The sequence below is a fragment of the Plectropomus leopardus genome, chromosome 17, assembly GCF_008729295.1.
Source record: "Plectropomus leopardus isolate mb chromosome 17, YSFRI_Pleo_2.0, whole genome shotgun sequence".
Taxonomy (NCBI): domain Eukaryota; kingdom Metazoa; phylum Chordata; class Actinopteri; order Perciformes; family Serranidae; genus Plectropomus; species Plectropomus leopardus.
This window is the reverse complement of record NC_056479.1, coordinates 14,178,333-14,196,983: the sequence shown is the minus strand read 5'-3', so window position 1 is coordinate 14,196,983 and position 18,651 is coordinate 14,178,333. Positions and strand designations below refer to the sequence as shown.

General features: G+C 39.0%; 1 protein-coding gene across 1 annotated transcript in view; it reads left to right on the top strand.

The window, feature by feature from the left end:
* The first annotated feature begins 5,516 nt into the window (after positions 1–5,516).
* The window catches only part of LOC121957145 (protein tweety homolog 2-like), a 37,471-nt gene continuing 24,336 nt past the window's right edge, over positions 5,517–18,651 (top strand). The window contains exons 1-3 of the mRNA XM_042505669.1: positions 5,517–5,891; positions 10,560–10,732; positions 16,655–16,766. Coding sequence (XP_042361603.1) covers positions 5,715–5,891; positions 10,560–10,732; positions 16,655–16,766 — 462 coding nt within the window. The 5' untranslated portion in view covers positions 5,517–5,714. The remainder of the gene's footprint in view (positions 5,892–10,559; positions 10,733–16,654; positions 16,767–18,651) is intronic.

Genomic DNA, 18,651 nt, shown 5'->3' with positions numbered 1-18,651 from the left:
TAGAAATTATTTAGAATAAGTGTTTTTTATATCTTTTTATGAAGTTAATTTGTTGACTTCGGAAACAGGAACATACCTCAACCACACCTCTAAAGTCCTGCCTACCTACCTGGTCAGCCCATCCTTCTCTGTTTGTCTCAGATTTCTCAAACCCACCCTCCCTTTCTCTTAACCAACTCTCCCTTTCTCTTAACCATTCTCCCTACCCACATCCCTTCGTATTTCCCTCCCTTCTCCCCATTCCTTCTTGTTCAATCTGGTGCACAACTCTCCCATGTTTCATTTTTGGTACACCTGGGGGCCTGTAATCAGCTCGGGTGGAAACACGTCTGAGACGGAACCCAAATACTGAGTCTCTCTCTGCCCGGTCATCAGTGCATCCTCCCAGACCAGCCTAACAGAAGACATCCCCCTCCCACCTTCACCTCGCCTTCCCCCCTTACATCCTTTCACCAGTCCTTAACACCCAATACCTCCTGAATTACACTGCAGTTTTTCTCAATTGCTTGAACACATCCATCCACTCAGAGGTTTCATTTTCAAAACAGTTCACACAGAGACTTATACTGGAATTCTCCAGGCAAAACGACAAAACTTACAAAACTTTTTAAAAACATGCAACAAAAGCAAATATTTTCCATTAATAGAACTTGTAGTCAAATGAGGATATTCCTTCAATCATTACTTCACAATGGACTACAAAATACAGAATCAATCAACAGCTATCAATATCAATAATTTGTGCTTCATGCCTGTGTTACTTGTTGATACTGTAAATAGCCATAGTATCCTGGGTGCTAAAACAGAGAAGCATGCATATCACAGCAACTCTATTGTTTTCCCCAAAGATGATATCATTAGACCTAGACCTGCATTTTTTATACTTCTTGAGATGTTGTTGTTTGTGTGAAGAATACTTTCTGAGAACTTTTAATTTTTTTAACAATATTAATATATATATTAATATTGTTAAGGTAGGTAGGTAGGTGAGGTATATATATATATATATATATATATATATTAATATTGTTAAAAAAATTTAAAAGTTCTCAGAAAGTATTCTTCACTAATCACTAATTATCTTGTGTGCACGTTTTTCTGTGCACATCATCTGTCATTGATGGTTTTTCTGTCTTTCTTTTTGGCTGGGCCGCAACAACCATGTAGGTTTTGACCTAGTCTTATGTTTATAGTTTTCAGACTCAGAAGATCTGAATAATTGTCTCCTCCTCTGCTTACTTGCCTTTTTTCTTTTAGATCCATGCTTGCAAATAGCAGCACAGAGCGGCATTGTTTATAGATGGATAAGGACTGATTATGGATTGAGAGTAGTGCGAAGGAGTTTCACACAGGTGTTTTAGAGATTTACAACGATGCAAGTAATTTCTATCAACTGTGAATGGATGTTTTCCTTTTGTTTAACACAGTTAATCCAATAAAGTTTGCCTTTCTATGAGATTGGTATGAAATGTTTTGAAAAAGGTGTGAAAAATGTGTGAAACCAATGAAAAAGTGTCAACACAATTGCAAGAGAGGACTTATGCTGTGCTGAGGGTATGAGGATCAAATGGATTTCATTGTCATTTACCGGGTCTTAGCAATCACGGAAAACTGTAAACCTTTGAACGACATATTGTTGTAATGTGGTCCTTGCTAGTGAACTCTTTTGGGGGTTAATTTGACCAGAGTACATTGTTGTGCAAGTCAAATGTTTTTAGGGTACAAAATAAATGATAATAAATGCAGATGAACACACCAGTGGAACAACATCAGCAACATGACACCATATGTCCAGACCAGTGATGTAGCTGACCATGTACACATGGTATACCAACCTCTTTTTTGGCTGTTTACAGAATATCCACCTATCAATCAAACATAACATACCCATCTACCTAGTACTACACTAACCTCATCAACTACCACCAAATCACAGGTCCAAACCAACAGTCAATTCAATATCTATAAATGGCACTTTGCAGCCTGTGCTCACATCTAGCCCAATTAACGAGGGAAGACACAAAACTCAGACATTAATGACCAAGAATAACTAAAAGTTTCTGAATAAAAAGCAATATTAAGTCACACCAATTAAAAAAAAACCTGACACTTCTTACAGAATCAAAAGGGGGAAAAAAACATTATTAACACAGTGGCTACAGCCACAAACACATTACAGCAAATAAAAGACTGCACAATTTTCATACACCATGTTGTGTTCGAACACTAATGAGAACGAGTTAAAGAGTTTGTTGTACTCACCTGTCTACAACACTGTGTGAGACTAGAGCAACATGGAGTCCTCTTCAGTCTGCTGTGTTCAACTTCTTTGCTCTTCATTCTCAAAGTGTAGCCAAATCAGTCTCTGAGCACTCCAACATGTTAGACTAAATGCAGCATTACAGACTGCATTAGAGATTATTGTCAAAAACAGTAGAAAGTCCTCACAGTTCCTTAGTGAAAGCAGAAGTCCCGCAGGTACATCCCGTTAGCATTTGAACATGTTAGCTTGAGTCAGTCTGTTGACGCAGCATCATTTCAGGTGTGTTTGATTTGGCTCGAGCGTGCTGGTCGGGTGACGCATTAAATTAGGCGTTTAATTCAAATACGTCAGTCCTTGATGCAAAATTTACATAGTGGCCGAAAGTGAAATTACACCGCTCGGGTCGGTCATGTGACGCACTCTGGCCCAGGAAGACTTTTCCCCATTGACTCACATCGGGAAAGAGACGACTTTAACTCAGTAAATATTTTTTGTGAGCGTCAAAAACCCCCGCGAAACGTCGCCTGTTCCTGTCTAGATGTAAACCACCTGGTTCGAGAACATTTGGAAAGTCTAAAAGAGCCGCAAGATTACATTTTTTTTAGACCGCTATTCAAGCTAGCAAGGCGCTAATCTGTAAATCGGTCGCTCCGCCGGCGAAAGTTACCCGCTCGTGACAGATTCATGGTTTCCTCCGACCCTCGTCAGGTGAGCTTCAGCTGCTGCTTCTTCTTCTTCTAATGCCGTTCTGGCAGGATGTACATGTAAAGTGTAATGCTGCCTCCCCCCCAGTAGGTACTGAACTCACATCTAATGGCGCGTAGGTATTTCAGAAGTGCATCAGCAACAGGTTGAAGGTTTGACACCGAGAAAAACATCGACTTATAGGAGAAAGCCGAGAGTCCCACGTCTGATAGGTCGCGGAAAAGCTGTTGCCTTTCACTCCTGTAGTTTTCACATAAAAAAACAACACGGTGAACCGTTTCCTCTTGTCCACACACAGACACACGCACACACAGACCATCAGGATATTTGCCAATGACTTTCAAATAGCTGGCAAGGCCACAATGACCCTGTCTCAGCCTAGTTAAAACTAAATCATCCTTCCTGCAAGATTTTAGCTGCAGCCTCTGCCTTTTGATTGACCGCTGCAAGGAGAAACAATGCCTGTCTCTTTGCTCTTCATCCCATTCCTTTTGCCACTGAAGGTCTAACTTCTCTTTGCAGAGGCTGAAGATTTCTTCTTTCCCAACAGGGGCATTCAAATCAACACGATGTCACAAGAGTGACTTTTTTGCCAATTTATCAGAGATTTCATTCCCTACGAGACCCACATGCCCCGGTACCCACAAAAACCTAATATGACACCCCAAATTCCCAATCTGAAGCAGGCCACACATAATCTTCAGAAGCAAATCAGGACGGGATGCAGTTTTTGCCTCTTTTAATGCCAACAAGGCAGCCGCAGAGTCAGAACAAATAATACACTTGGAGGGTTTAACCTCCCCAACCCACCATATAGCCTATAAAATTACCAAAAGTTCAGACATGAACACAGACAAATTATCGAAAATACGGACACTTTGTCGAATCTGAAGGTTTGACACATACAAGCAAAACCCAGCTGTCCCAGAGGCTGGATCCCTTGAGCCATCTGTGAAAATCTGCACATATTTTCTATCACAGCAACTCTATTGTTTATATTTTATATTTTTTTCCACATTCAATTTAATTTCAATATCATGTGACTTTTTTTGTTTTTGTTTTTTTTTTACAAAGTAATGGATGCGATTTGTAGCAAAGAGATAAAAAGTACGCTACTTAGGTAAGGTTATTTATCTTTAAAACACTCCAAAAGTACAATTACACACAAAAAACTCAATTACAGTACGACAGTAAATATAATTCTTTGAGCCACCTCTGCTAATTACACCCATGCCAAGGTTTAGACTTGCTGAAAGGTTAACCCTTTGAAAATCAGCTTGATTTTTTTTAAAAACATGAGAGGAGGTCAATGAGCAACTTAATAAAAAATGCCCTAACAATTATCAAAAAAAGTACAAAGTTTACCACTGAAAAAGGAAGGTAGGTTTTAGTAGTAAGTAGAAACTAGGTTTTACAGGATTAATTTAGGCCCACGCAGTTTAAGATCGCTTAGAGACATGAATCCAACATATATGCACAGGTGTCAACTTTCCCTCTCAGCAGGCATTTCTCACTCTGCTCAGCAAAGACGAAGCTGATTGGACCCTCTTTTGTTATTAAATGTTCCCAATACTCCCAATACTTCTACTACTACTACTACTACTACTACTACTACTAATACTAATAGCAATAATACTAAACTGATATCTAGTACCAGCTAAGTTCCTTATGACCAAATTCATGTGCATTTCCCAACACCCAGCTCAACTCTCTTATTCTGTACAGCTCCACAGCAGTGCTAGAATCTCTACAGCTTTAACCATCTGTATGCGTTGCTCTGTGAATGCACATAGTGATATGATTATATACTCATGTGCTGCAGTCGTTTACCAATTTAATCTGTGACTCACCACGCCTTTGCACCAAATTAAGTGTTTATTCAAGTGCCACATGTGCCTTTATTTGTTGTATGTGTTTCTGCACAAAAACATCAAAATAAACTCCTGCGCATTTATTAAAATCAATTTGATGAAACAGGTGCGAATTAAACTTTCTCTTAAAAAACAAAAAATCACACTGTAAACAAAAGTACAAAAGTCAATATACTGTACCACATGCTGCAGCACCTCATTACCATGCTCATTACTGTTCACCTCAGTGCGCCTCATTGTCCACAAGAGGTCAGACATTAACAGCAGAAGTCATAAATAGTGCACTAAATACCCCTGCCTCTTTATGCCAAACGGCAGCTGCAAGCCGAGGCCAGAGTGCAGAGCTTTTTTTCATTTTTTAACGTGACTCAGTTTTATTGTGTAATCAACATTTTGAGCTTCCTCGTTAAAAGCTGACATAATGTGGAGAAATTGGCACAGGCCAGTGGCATTTATAGGGAGCTGTGGTCAGCAAGTCTCCTCGGTGTTTGATCTTTTTTTTTTCTCTTTGCAATTTATTTGAGAAATTTTCCTCGTGCACTGTTTTCAGTGCAGGCATATTATTGTTATTCACTTGATTCAAAGTAAAGCGTGGCCTGGTACACTTAACTGAGAAGTGTTTGTCACGCCTTCTTTGTTGAAGGAGGCAGGTTCATATCGTCACTCGATCCCGTGTCTCGGATACAAACGCTTGGCCCGCTCAGAAGCTGCATGTTAGTAGTGGCGCAACTAAACAGTTCACGCAGAACTATGAAAACCGCAGTGGGGAATGGTGATGCAATGCCCTGTTCTGGATGAATAATGGGAAAAGAAGAATTTTGAAGTAATTGCGTTATTTATTTATTTAACTTTTCACAAAACCTGGACATATTTCAATGTCTGATAAGGACACGCGGTTCGACGGATTGACTTTTCAAGCAGGAATGGCCACCGCAAGGCTTGATTACGTCGCTCCGTGGTGGACATACTGGCTGCACAATTTCCCTCACTTTAGTTTCTTTTTCCAGTCAGTCGACAACACTTTCAGACCGGAGGAGGCGAGCTATCAGCAGGTTGGTAACTGTACGCACGCGTAAAAGCGCACGTAGTTTCACAAGAATCTCATCAGAGAAGGCGGTTGTGGAGCACGGACACGAGTAAACAACATATTTTAATGTACAATAAAGTAAAAAGTAGTTTAAGGCAAACTGCTGTGTTGAGTGATGAGTGCTATTTTTACTTCTGTCTGTGATGCATCCCTGAAATGCTGCAAGTGTTGTTGCGAATGTCAGGAAGTAAGAACTCGTACAGTACTGCAGTGTTCACATGATGACACATGACCTGCATTAACTGGGGCTGTGAACTATTTCAGGTAGTAAACACCATGTACTGTATCTTATTGGCTTAAGTATATCCATGCAAGTTTGTACACACTGCGTAGAGAGACACAGCAAATCCTTTGTTTTTAACAAGCTTACTTTTAGTTACTCTTTAATACTCAGCTTCATCATTTATATTACCCCAGCTTTATTTTCATGCAGTCCTCTATAACTAAGTGGAATGATTTAAAAAAAAATGATATAAAAAATCACATTCTCACACTATAACTCACTGAAAGAGATCGTTTTCTGCTCTTTTCTCCCCAAAATCCCAGTTTTATTGTAAGAGAAATTGGATTGCATGGAACACATTTTCCCAGTGTAAAAAGATTATTTCTCAAAATAAGTATTACAGTTTCCCCAGAGTATATTTATGGCTGTTTGAGGCCATGCAAATGTCCCAAACTGTCATGTTTAGTGATGGAGACTGACTGTGGGCAGCAGGTCCAGAATCATTATAGACAAAATAGGCTATGTGATGAAAAGAAAAAAAAAAAACAATATGGGATGCTCATGCTCAGTTGTTTCCATGGTTTTCCATCTGCAGTCAATCACCTCCATTATTACCGTTATATTATGGACTTCAATTTCTTCTCTTTCTGTCTGTCTGACTCTTTCACAATGAGATTTATTCTCACACAGTGTATTGCAGTACATATAACTCATGTGATATCTCAAAAGCGTAGTTTGACAGGCATTAATTTAATTAAAAATCACTAATGAAGTTCATATGAGCCAAACAACACTGCCTTATTTGATCAATCTCAACAAAATAAAAGCTTTGTGTCAATTTGTTGCATGACAGATAATACTGTTTCCAGATCTAATTTTAAAAGAATGTGGACATGTTGGTTAACTTTATGAGGATGACACTGCATACTGATCTTATTTTCAGCTTGGAAAGACTTATTACACCTGTTATATGATCCTGTGTAATCCCAAGACACATGAATGAGTTTCTAAGTGTGTCTCTGGGACTTAGTGCTCATCCATGTGGCACTTGCATTCTCTTTTTTGCATCAGGTCATTTAGAAATATAGAAGCCATTACCCAGAACCTCCCAGCTCTGGCTTCAGTACTTCACTGTACCTCTCTCTTCATGTATCAAGGTCCATGTGGGTCATTAAATCCCAACAGTGTCACACTGGCTCAGCTGAGCACCAGTCAGTGAGGAGTGAAGAGTGCCACGGCGGCGTCACTGAGGCTGTTGACACTCTGTAGAGCTCACACACACAGCCCCTGAAGCCTGAAAATAACTCATGTTCTTCATTTGACATGCTCATCTGTTGTCTTTTGGGGAAAGTGCAGAACAGCCACTGACACATTTCCTAAGGCTTGTTGTTTACTGTTGAATTAAATTCGACAGGCACATAAACCTACTTCATACAAACATCCTTTGTTGGGAAAAGATCAATGACCTTCCTGTCAATGACCGCAGACACTGTAGCTGATTTCTGTCTCTCTTTCTTCCTCCCTCGCATGCATCCTTTGCCTTGTTATGGCATTGCAGCCGGTGGAAATTGAAGTGCCTGCATGTCTAATTACAAAACAATGGAGTGGAAAATTAGAGGAGAGAGTGGAACTAGCAGTATTGTGTGTATGAAGGGCTTGAACTGAGTTATAGTGACAGAAAATCTAACAGGGGTTGAAACCACCCTTAGACGCGACACACTGTGATTCTTGGCTCATCAATGGTGTCCTCAGAATCCAATGATTAGCAAATCATTGGATTAGGGTTTTGGCCTGAGTGCCAGACAGATAAGGCAGGGCATCTCGACTGGCACCGTTTCTGTATCAGCCTATTTATTCTAAGGGGTGATTAATGTTTTATCAATGGGTATAACATCAACTGTCTGATTTTTTTTGGATTGTCCCTTTATCTGTTAGCTGCATTCTCATGAACACCTTGAGAGAATTTCTTTAAATTTGGCACAAACATCCACTTGGACTTAGAGATAAACTGATTAGATTTAGGTGGTCATAGGTCAAAAGGTCAAGATTACTGTGACCTTGTATCAGTCTTATTCTCTTTAAGACAATGTCTGAAGAACACTGAGGGAATTTCGTCAAATTTGGCTCAAACGTCCTCCTGAACTCCAGAAAGAGCTGATAACAATTTTGGTGTTTAAAAGTAAAGGTCTCTTTGACCTCATGCAATATTTTTTGGCTATAACTCAATTACTTTTACACAAAATTCATTCATATGTCATGCCATTGTCATTCTCATTTTTGTGAATGGGATATCTTAAAAACACCTCTAGGGATTTTCTTTTTTTTGGCACAAATGTTCACGTAGACTCAGTGATGAACTGATTAGACTTTGGTCATCAAAGGTCATGGTCAGTGTGACCTTGCATTAGTCTAATGCTCTTGAACACAGTTTCTGAAAAACACTTTGAGGGAATTTCTTTAGATATTGCTCAAACGTCCTCCTGACCACAAGATTAAACTAATTACAATTCAGTGGTTAAGGGTCAAAGGTGAGGGTCACTGTGACCTCACTAACCTTGTTTTAGGCTCATATATCAATTTTGACAACATTTCACACAAATGTTTAGTAAATAAAATGATGAAGTTATGAAAATTTATATTCAAAAGGTCAACGGTCAGCCTTACTGTGTGACCTAAATGTACTTGCAGTCTTGCAATGTTATGCAAAAACAGCTCTCTGGCCATTACTCATCTTCATAGCTCAGGAACAGAAGGGAAGACATTTAGTCAGACATTGAGTCGGTGACACCAGCTTGGGGTGCTCACCCTGAAACTGTGCTGATTACAAAGATTTTCTGTACTACCATGTTGAAGACGTGTGTGAAGCATCACTGATTTTACAGACATTTGTTTTTTTGTGAACTTTTCAATGAGGCATGATTGGCTTTTTTTTCTGAGGCCTTGGTTTGTAGCATGCATCAACATCCCAGCAACATACTGTTTATTGTTCATTTATCCTGAGCATTGTTTTATTTCAGTCTGCCTCAGGTTGAATTTTTGATGACCTCATGTCTAATTGGAAAATGGCAAACCCACCTCATTTTAGTGACACTAAAGGCAAAACATAGCTCAGCCAGCATAACTCGAAACAGAGTTTAAACAATGAATGACTATGCAACGGATATGCAAAAGAATATCATTTAAATTCAGTCACAGTGTCAATGTCATCCAAATGGAATAATTAGTCACAGACATTGTAGTCAAGGAATAGCTCTGCTTAGTCAGCCAGACCCAGGCTTTCTGAACTCATGGGCACTAAAACTTGAGCGCTAATTATTTGCAAGTAAAATCAAGGTCAAGGTCTTTAAACAAACCAAGAGCTCAATGTTTCGAGGTTGAGCCCACTAAATTTAATGTTCATAAAGATGATCAATGCTAAGGGAGGCCCCAGATGGGATTTTTTGGTCTCAGATTTTATGCAGAAAGTATCAGCCAATACTAATGTTTGTGCAGCAGTGTAAACACTTTTTAAATGGTTGGGGATTTGTTTTATAATGCTGCTTTAAAGACAAACATATCAATTAGTGTGTGTACTGACTTTAATGCAGTGCGAAATAAGGCACTGAAAAGTATATCTAAATTGCCATATGACATGACAACAAACAGGAATATAAACTGGTGTTAAGCACGAAATATTCCCCCATGGATAATCTGCTGCAGATACACAATGCCATTTTTGTCTGCCTCTGAGCATACTGCCAATTCTGTATATATTTACTCACTGTATCTAGTGATAAAAGTAACAGCTTTGCAGAGAATAAAAAATCAGAGGACCATGGGGATTTATCATGAAATAGTCTGAGGAAAAAGTTTGTTTGGTGCAGAGTGTCCAAGTGTTTCAATATAGTATGTCCTGCTTCTTCTACAGTATTTCTCTCCGTCCTTCAGGCTTTGAATATTTTGGTACACTCAGAAATCACAAGACTGAAAGAAAGCCATTGTGTCACATGATCCTCCCCTCCCACAGCCTTGGATCATTTCAGTTTTCCCCTCAGCTCAGCCACAGTCCAAGTTGTGCAGCTGCAAAAAAAATCAACATTTTCTTTGGACTATCCTTGCCCCAAAGACCTCGAACTTCTATTAGTCTACCCCCTTTGCTGTAGGCAGCGGTCAGTGATGATGCTCATCAATGGATGAGGTCGATAACCTCAAAAATATCTTAAAGCATAAGTGTTGTTTGATATTAGAAGGTTGTTTTCACCCAGGCTGGTGACCTTTTGGGTGTTGGGGTCACCCGGCCTGATATTTCAAGACCACACATATAACAGCTGTCTGCCTCTTTAAAGATTTTTGTGGATATAATCAGCTGAAATTACATGGCATCTTTACTTTAACTGATGACATTTTTTGTCTTTCTCTCTCCTGCCCCAGTCTCTGATATTTCTAGCATGTGTTGGTGCGGTGGGTCTGGGTCTGAGTCTGCTGGTTTTGGCAGTATGCCTGGTCTGCCTGTGCTGCTGCCGCAGGGACATAGATGAAGACACCAAAAGACCTGATACCTGCTGTCTCACCTGGTCTGCTGTCATCACAGGCCTGCTCATATGGTAAGTCTGAATGATTAAATGGTTGAATAAAACCTTTGTGCGGCACTAAACTAAAAAAAAACCCAAAAGAAACCAACTAATATGATGGTAGCCCAACATATGAAAATTCAGGTGGATTGTGAAGGATTTTGTGGTATTTAGTGGTGAGGTTGCAGATTGCAAACAAATAAGACTTTCTGCATGCCAAGCATATCAAAGAACTGTGATGCCCAATGCAAAAAAGTGAATGGTCCTAATCTGAAGCCTGTGTTTGGCTTGCCTGTTCGGGGCTCCTGTATAATAACATGGTGGACTCCTTGCAAGAGGACCCCATCTGTATGTAGAATAGTACATATTTTAATTGTCCACCAGGGTGGAAATTTGTCTTTGGCCCATCAGACACAGAAGACAACACAATTGAATGCAGACAAGCAGTTACAAACATATAGACAAGGTCATTAGAAACACCTCACACATTAAATCAGTACATATCATTGGCTCTCTGAGGTTTAAAACTCATCCGTCACTGTGTTGAGTTAAGAATATTGATGGCATTTGGGATGAAGGACTTCTTGAATACATTTTAGCTGCATATATTATATGCTAATTCTAAGGAAACAGAAACACAATAATTTTTAGTTTCAGGTGATTACAAAAAACATAGTTATGAATAGTATATATAATTTCTGACAATGCTTCCTCTAAATTCTACAAACTGGACCTTTATTAAAGTAAAGGCTATGTTTTACTCTTCTCTGGAATGGCATTCTCAGCTCACTCGAACAGAGCATGGGACTATCAAAGGAAATAAAGCACAAATTTAAAAAAAACTCCAGTGACTCGGCTTTATCTGCTGTTATTTCCATACAAGGTATTTAAGGCTATAACAAACAGTACTAACATGCAACTCCATTCCCTGCTTATAACCAAGGTTCAGCTTTTTCTTTCTACTGAATACAAACGAGGCCAGTTAAGCTGGTGTAACTCTGACAGGCCACATCATCAGCAGGGGCCCCCGATCAGCTGACTGCTAAGTGATCTGACTGCTTAATCCCTCAGCTGATTGATCAGCTGATCACACCCACCAAAACTTTAATTGCTCTTGTCCATTTGCTCTACCAAACTGTTCAGCTGTAGTCTTAGATTCAGAGATTTATCCCTTGAATATTATGCTTTTACAAAATACTATCTTATGTTCATTGTGAACAACTAAGTTCATGTACCAAAATCTCATATCGCCCCAGGATGTTTTCTGTAAGTGTCTCGGTAGCGCTGCCAACTTATGCAAGCATGAATAAGCAGTAAGCTTAAAAACTTCCAGTGCCAAACATAATTGTACCTTTGTTTATGATTTAATATACTTTGACAAAAAAAAATGATCCTGGCAGAAATTAACAAGAACGAATTAGTTTCCAAAATGGCTTAATTAAATTTGCTTACAAATCCGCTCAAACTTGTGACGTTTATGTCAGTTTTGGGTTTTAACTTAGTTTGCTTTCTGTGTTTATACCAAGCCACTGCTGCAGCACACAAGCCCTGTTGTGTTGTTAAGTGACTGGGCATGATGCTATTTAGCAAAGAAGCTCTGTTGTCTTGTCTTTGCTCAGAGCTCTCATCTCTCTCTGTGGAATCTTGTTCTCAGGGACATTAACATATTCAGCTCAACAAATTACAAAAAGAGACTATCTCTATCAGCATCCAATTAGATAATCTTGACATACAATGAATTAGTAGAAAATCTTTACAATACATTACAAGTTAGGTTTTTTTAGTATTGCCTGAACCCTATACATACATGTTTACATGCTGATAACAGCATTTGGTCTTTGGCCTAAGATTGTGAAGTTGTGCCTTTTAACATGTTTTCAATGTTTGGTACCTATTTGATACAATGGGTCCTTGGGCGCAGATATGTAAAGGGCCACACTACATCTCCTACATAGGAGCAAGATTCACAGACTCTGTGGTGATTTTGCATCTCTTTGTAGTCTTAATGTTTCGTCTTTTTGCAGTTTATTTGAATCTTTTTGTTGTTTTGTGTCACCATCTGATTGCTTTGCTTGTTTGTTTTTCTTTTATTTAGTATCTCTTTGCAACTCTTTGTAGTTGTTCTGTGTCTCTGTGTGGTTGTTTTGTTTTCTTTGTAGTCATTTTGTCTATTTGTGGTTGTTTTGACTACTTTTGTAGCCTGTTCTTTAGTGTGTCTTCAATCATTTTGAGTCCCTTCTTGGTTGGTCCTTGTCCTTGTTAATTTGAATGCCATTTAGCAAGCGAAAGCCAGGGAGCCCCCTGACACTTTGGGCCCCAGGGCCTGTTCCTAGTAGGCCCAGTCAGTAATCCATGCCTGATTTAACAGCGTTGCTATTGATGGAAATTTTGAGCTGTAGCAGCTTAATTGAAAATGTTCTGGTTATTCATTTCTAATGGCTTTTTCTGCCAGGCTAGAACAAAGAAGACTTGTGCAGAACACAAAGAGATGCATATAAAACAGAAATTCTATAATATGGCATTCAACTGAACATATCTTTGTTCTTTTATTACGCTGGATCATGGGATTTCTATTAGCTTCTCAAATGACTATAGGCATACTTTTATGTTATTTAAGAAAGATGGAATTATTTATCATGATCATCCCATTCACTTTTTCCAGCTTTTAATTCAGCAGGATACTCCACAAGAATAACATCTCAGTCGCACTCAAACAGAAAAAAAGAGCCGCTGCACTTCTCTGGATGATTATTTCTGACCCCAGGAGAATGGATGGGGGTAAATTAAGGTTAAAGACAGCAAACAAATCTAATATTCCAAAAATCCTTCCTGCCTGTGTCGGTTTCCGTTAACCCTGATACGATTTATTACAGCAGCAATACACTGGTCTCCACTGAATCAAAGCATTTATCTGTTAATACTTGTTCATCCAGTGTGGCCATTTGTTCTGCTCACAACATGTTTTGAATACTAAGATGTGATTGTCCAGTCATCCTGCATTCTTTGTAAGTTATCCATCCTCTGAGGACACAAGCATCCTGGAGAGCACATATGCTCTAGTCCTATAGTTCATTGTGTCTCTTTGTTTTAACACCAGACAGCCTTTTTTAAAGCCACAGCAATACTAATGCTTCCCTAGAGGCTAAACTGGTGATGTCCTGTGCCATCACTGTTTCATTACTGAATCATTAGCAGGTCTTTCTAATTACTGACATGTCACTCGGTTGGCCACGGGGGTTAATGAAGAGCTCATTGTCAGGTTGCCGCAGATCAACTGAAACAAAAACGTCTTGATAAGTGAAAAGCAAGATTTTTCAGTTTTCTTTAACCATCTGAATGTAGGGACTTTTAAAACCCAATTCAAGGATTTCTGTTATTGTTTTTTATTTTTTATTTTGCTCTGGCTTGATTGTGCAGAGAATGCCCCCGGTGCTCCTAATCATAACCAGAGGAAACTATTTTAATAGACGAGACGCAGGCAGTGGTTTTCATTATGCTTACAAGGTTACAGTGACAGGATGCTAATGCACACAGAAAGATACACACACCTATGCACATAAGCAGTCACGCTGACATATCACACACACCCTGACAGGATATATTGAGTGCTAAAATAAAACTCCACATCCTCTATATGCACTTCTTTCATTGGCTTTGTCTCGCTGCGGAGGATGATGGTGTTTACCCAGCTATGTGTCTACCTGGCTGTTGTGTATGATATTTTAAGGTTTTATAGCACAGATGGTTTAAAAGTCCTCAACATATGAGTCACTGTGAGAGTAAACTAAGTTTTTCTTTCTTGCGTTTGTGTGAGCATGTCATATCTCAGAATCCATAGTCTCGCTTTGACTCCTGCTATCTGAAGCTTGATTGATGGGCTCCCTCCTCCAGCTTTGTAGAAGGGAGTTGAAAGTGTCAATAACCTCTGACCTTCAGGGAGCCTGACCTTACTGCAATCAAAAATGATGGAATTGTATCATTGCTCATGTCACTGTAGACCGCTGGCAGTAGGGGTGCACTGGCTCTGTCTGTTAGGACACTAATCCTCTCGATTACAGAGGCTCTGCAGTGTCTGGCTGCAGGAGGTGGGGATCCCATGTGTTCCACTTGGATAAATTTTCAGTCAAGCAGAATTTTGATGTGGTTTTTGTCATAAATGTAATGACAAATTCTAAGATAGTGCTGAAAATAGAGTTTTTATATGTTTAACTCAGTGTGTGAGAAAAAGGGGTAAAACAGATGGAAGTAATAAAGGGTAGAGGGAATCTTAAAGTAAGAAATATTTTTAAAAAAATGTAAATGTTGTCATACATCAGCTCCAGCACATGCAGCTTATATGGTCATAGACTGTATAAAATAATGGACACTATGATTTTTAAAGTAAGAGTATGGTATTTTGGCTGACGTCATCTTGGATTTTTGGAGCAGCTAAGGCTAATTAGTGAATCATTGAAAAATAGCTAAAAACCATTCAAACAAAATGTACTGATCAGAAAAACTGAATATCCACCTCCTTAGAGGGCCTTTTAGTACAACCTGAACATAACTTTTTTAGATGACCAAAGCATTACAATAAACTTCATGAACTGAAAAAAAAAACCCTACTGACCCCACGATGTCCTATGTTACCTAACCAACTTTTTCGCCATGGTAGTTACTTGTCAACAAACCTATCACTTAAAGTGGCCAAGCTTTAATTATACATAAATTTAAGCGTAATACGTTTTACATGGTTGAGGATCTTGTATGGAACTTAATCCTTGTATAGTAGTCATGAATGTTAAAATTAGCTATAGGGACCAAAAATGGTTTTTGTACCTCACTATAAACCATAGACTGATGGACAACACATCCCCATGTATCCCCACTATGCTCAAGTGAAGCCAAAATATCGATACAGCTGCTGCCATCTTGCGTTGGTGATGTCATTCCTAGCCAGATTCTGTGCAGCAGCGATCTCTGCTGTAGGGGAGTCCCCGCCAAAATACCTGTCCAATCAACTGCGAGTAGCCATTTTTTGTAGAATAAGGAACTCATTAAAACCAAACTCATCAGAAAACTGATCACTTGAACAAACATCAGGGTGATGACAACTACTTACTTACTTACTTGACATTTTAAAGTACAAGCCTTATTTGGCATGTACTTTGAGTGTTTAGTTTTGTCCATGTTCCAATCACCAACATGGAAGAGGTGCAATGTATGACCTGATCTGCAGCCAGTCACCAGAGGGGGACGTTTGGGCTTCACTTTTGGGGGAGCTGAGATGTCATCCATCTCTATATACAGTTCATGCCGTAAACATGTTTGTTTCTTCAGTAAAGTTGAGCAATTTTGTATGGGGGCGTATGGGGATTGACTCGCTTTTGAAGCCAGCCTCAAGTGGTTGTTCAAGGAACTGCAGCTTTTATCACTTCCATGTAGGCTTCATTTTACAGCCTTAGAGTTGATGCTTGCATTTGGAAGCCAGGAGAAAGAGGTGAGTAGAGGAAGTAGCACAGGAGAAAAGATGTTCTACAGCTGCAGAATTGTGACTAAACCTTCACAGACATCTGGTAAATACAAAAGTAGGATAAGAATTACTCAGTATTTTTTTTTCGCAACTTATTGTATGTCTAACCACAGATGCCTTCATTTAGCCATGAACTTGTTGAATATTTTGCACTTGCCAGAAGCTTTTTTTTAGTGTATGTATGTGTAGTGTATAATAATAAAGAGTAAGAAGAACAAGATTATACAAACAATACATAGCCTTCACTTTTACTATACATACTTCGCCTAAAGCCACAATGCCTCGCCTTTGGCAAATTATGAATAACATTTCTTGTCTTACTAGACCTCTAAAAACCTTGTATAGTACATTTTCAACAAGTAGCCTACCTTGGTAAAACAAGAAGGCATTAATTAAATGTATTTATTTATTCATTAAATCTGAATCTCTCCTTTTATTTCCAGTTCTGCTGTAGGAGTGGGTTTCTATGGAAACAGTGAGACCAACGATGGGGTGTACCAGCTGACCTACTCACTGTACAATGCCAATCACACATTGGGTGGCATCAACAATCTGGTAAGAGAAGTGTGCCAAGCTTTCTTCAATCTGAAATCGTATTAGCATCATAAATATTACATGTACTCACCGGAATGATTTTTATTCATATCACTCACAAGTTAATCATTTTCTCGTTGAATTACTGCCAGTTGACAAGAGATTTGTCGTAAATAATATGGACATTCATTTTGCTGTGAATATGTGCTTGTTCTTATGCTGCATATATTATAGCTTTTTTTCAATTACCAACATCTCTGAGTAGCCCATATGGCACAAACTACTTTCTTTTCATGGCTTACTCGACTTCAAAACAGTGATTTACTGATAAACACCAGACCCCTCCCTTACTAATGGGATGTGCATCTGTGTCAAAGCCAGCACCTCGCCACAGGGGGTCTGTATCCACTTTTTGTCGCAGTGAAGGAATTGAGGTGACTGCCGCCTCAGGATTTGTATATGGGGATTCTCTCTATACAACTCCTGACCTGCATTCAGGGAAGTTATTTGGGAGGCTTATGGGGAGAGAGGGAGGAGGGATAGTGGAAGAAGAAGGAGAGCAACGGAGTCAGAACAAGGTCCTGAAAGAAGCAATAATCTCAATGAGGAAGAAGAGGATTAACTCCATCTGCAGTGCATTAATGGATGTTAAGCCTCTCCTTTTTCTATCTATCTCAGTCTGTGTCTGTGTCTGTGTGTGTGTGTGTGTGTGTGTGTGTGTGTGTGTGCGGGGTGGGGGCGGGGATGGTGCATGGTCAGCGTCAGTATCTTAAAGGCCTCATGTGCACACATATTGTATTAATGTATGGACAACAAACAGCTTTGTGTCTCATGGTGTTGCTGAGATTTAGATTTAATCCATTTGTAGTGCACGCATTTATTTGTGTGATACGACAGTTTGGGTCATGATGGATAAAGGGATGCTTACGAAATGTACACTTAGTTGCCAGTTTCTTATCACCCTGAAATCAAGGCCATAATTCTAATGGGGGGTACACATCCCAAATATGGTCAAAATGTTCAATATATTGAGAAATAAAAAAAACACTTTTAGTCAGAGGGAGTTCTTATTTTTCTAATGATATCAGTATTGTTTTTTTCTACTCCAAACATTAGGCAAAGCATGTTAAGTTATCATTGACTGTCACAGAGACATTATTTTCAGAAAAATGCTTTTAAAGTTACCAGTATGGTGATGTTAAAGATATTTCATAATATGAAAGCCAATATTTTGTTTCTTTAAAATCTTACAAAAGACCAAATGACCAAAAACTGTTGTCCTAAATCTATATTTATTCTCAAATGTGTTGTAGAACTTCATGAACCACTGGTGTGGTGGTAGTGAATCCGATGAACCAGTGCCCCCTGCTTAAAATAAAGAAATCACCTACTGAATAAACTTGATTTATTATTATAACCAGTTCTAATATTAAAGTGCTCTGCATGTAATTTCTGCTGTACCCCAGCAGAATATGTAGCTCGACTGCTGTGGGTACAATCAATCTCAAACACTGTACTGCCTCTATTTCATTACTTTCACATATGTATAAAAGTGAAAAAATAAAATGTAATGTTAGCGTTAGGTAGGCTGTATTACTTGTCGTTGTTGATAGAATTTCATGAAAATGTAATCAAAAGGCATAGCATCATCTCATCAAAAATCATACTGTAATATGTCTAAAAAAGGCATTAAAAAGTCATACTATGTCATAAAAAAGTCATAGTGTGTGCACTTCTTTTGTGCAGGGCTTAATCATATGCTGCTCCCGAAATCGCACTGAAAATGAGAGCTTTGAGAACCCTGTGATCTAGGATTTTTGTTTCAAAATGCTCTTAAATGGACAGTGTAGCTGTTAAGTTTCTAAAACTTTCTCCTCTATGAAATTTCCCCTAGTACCCCTGGAGG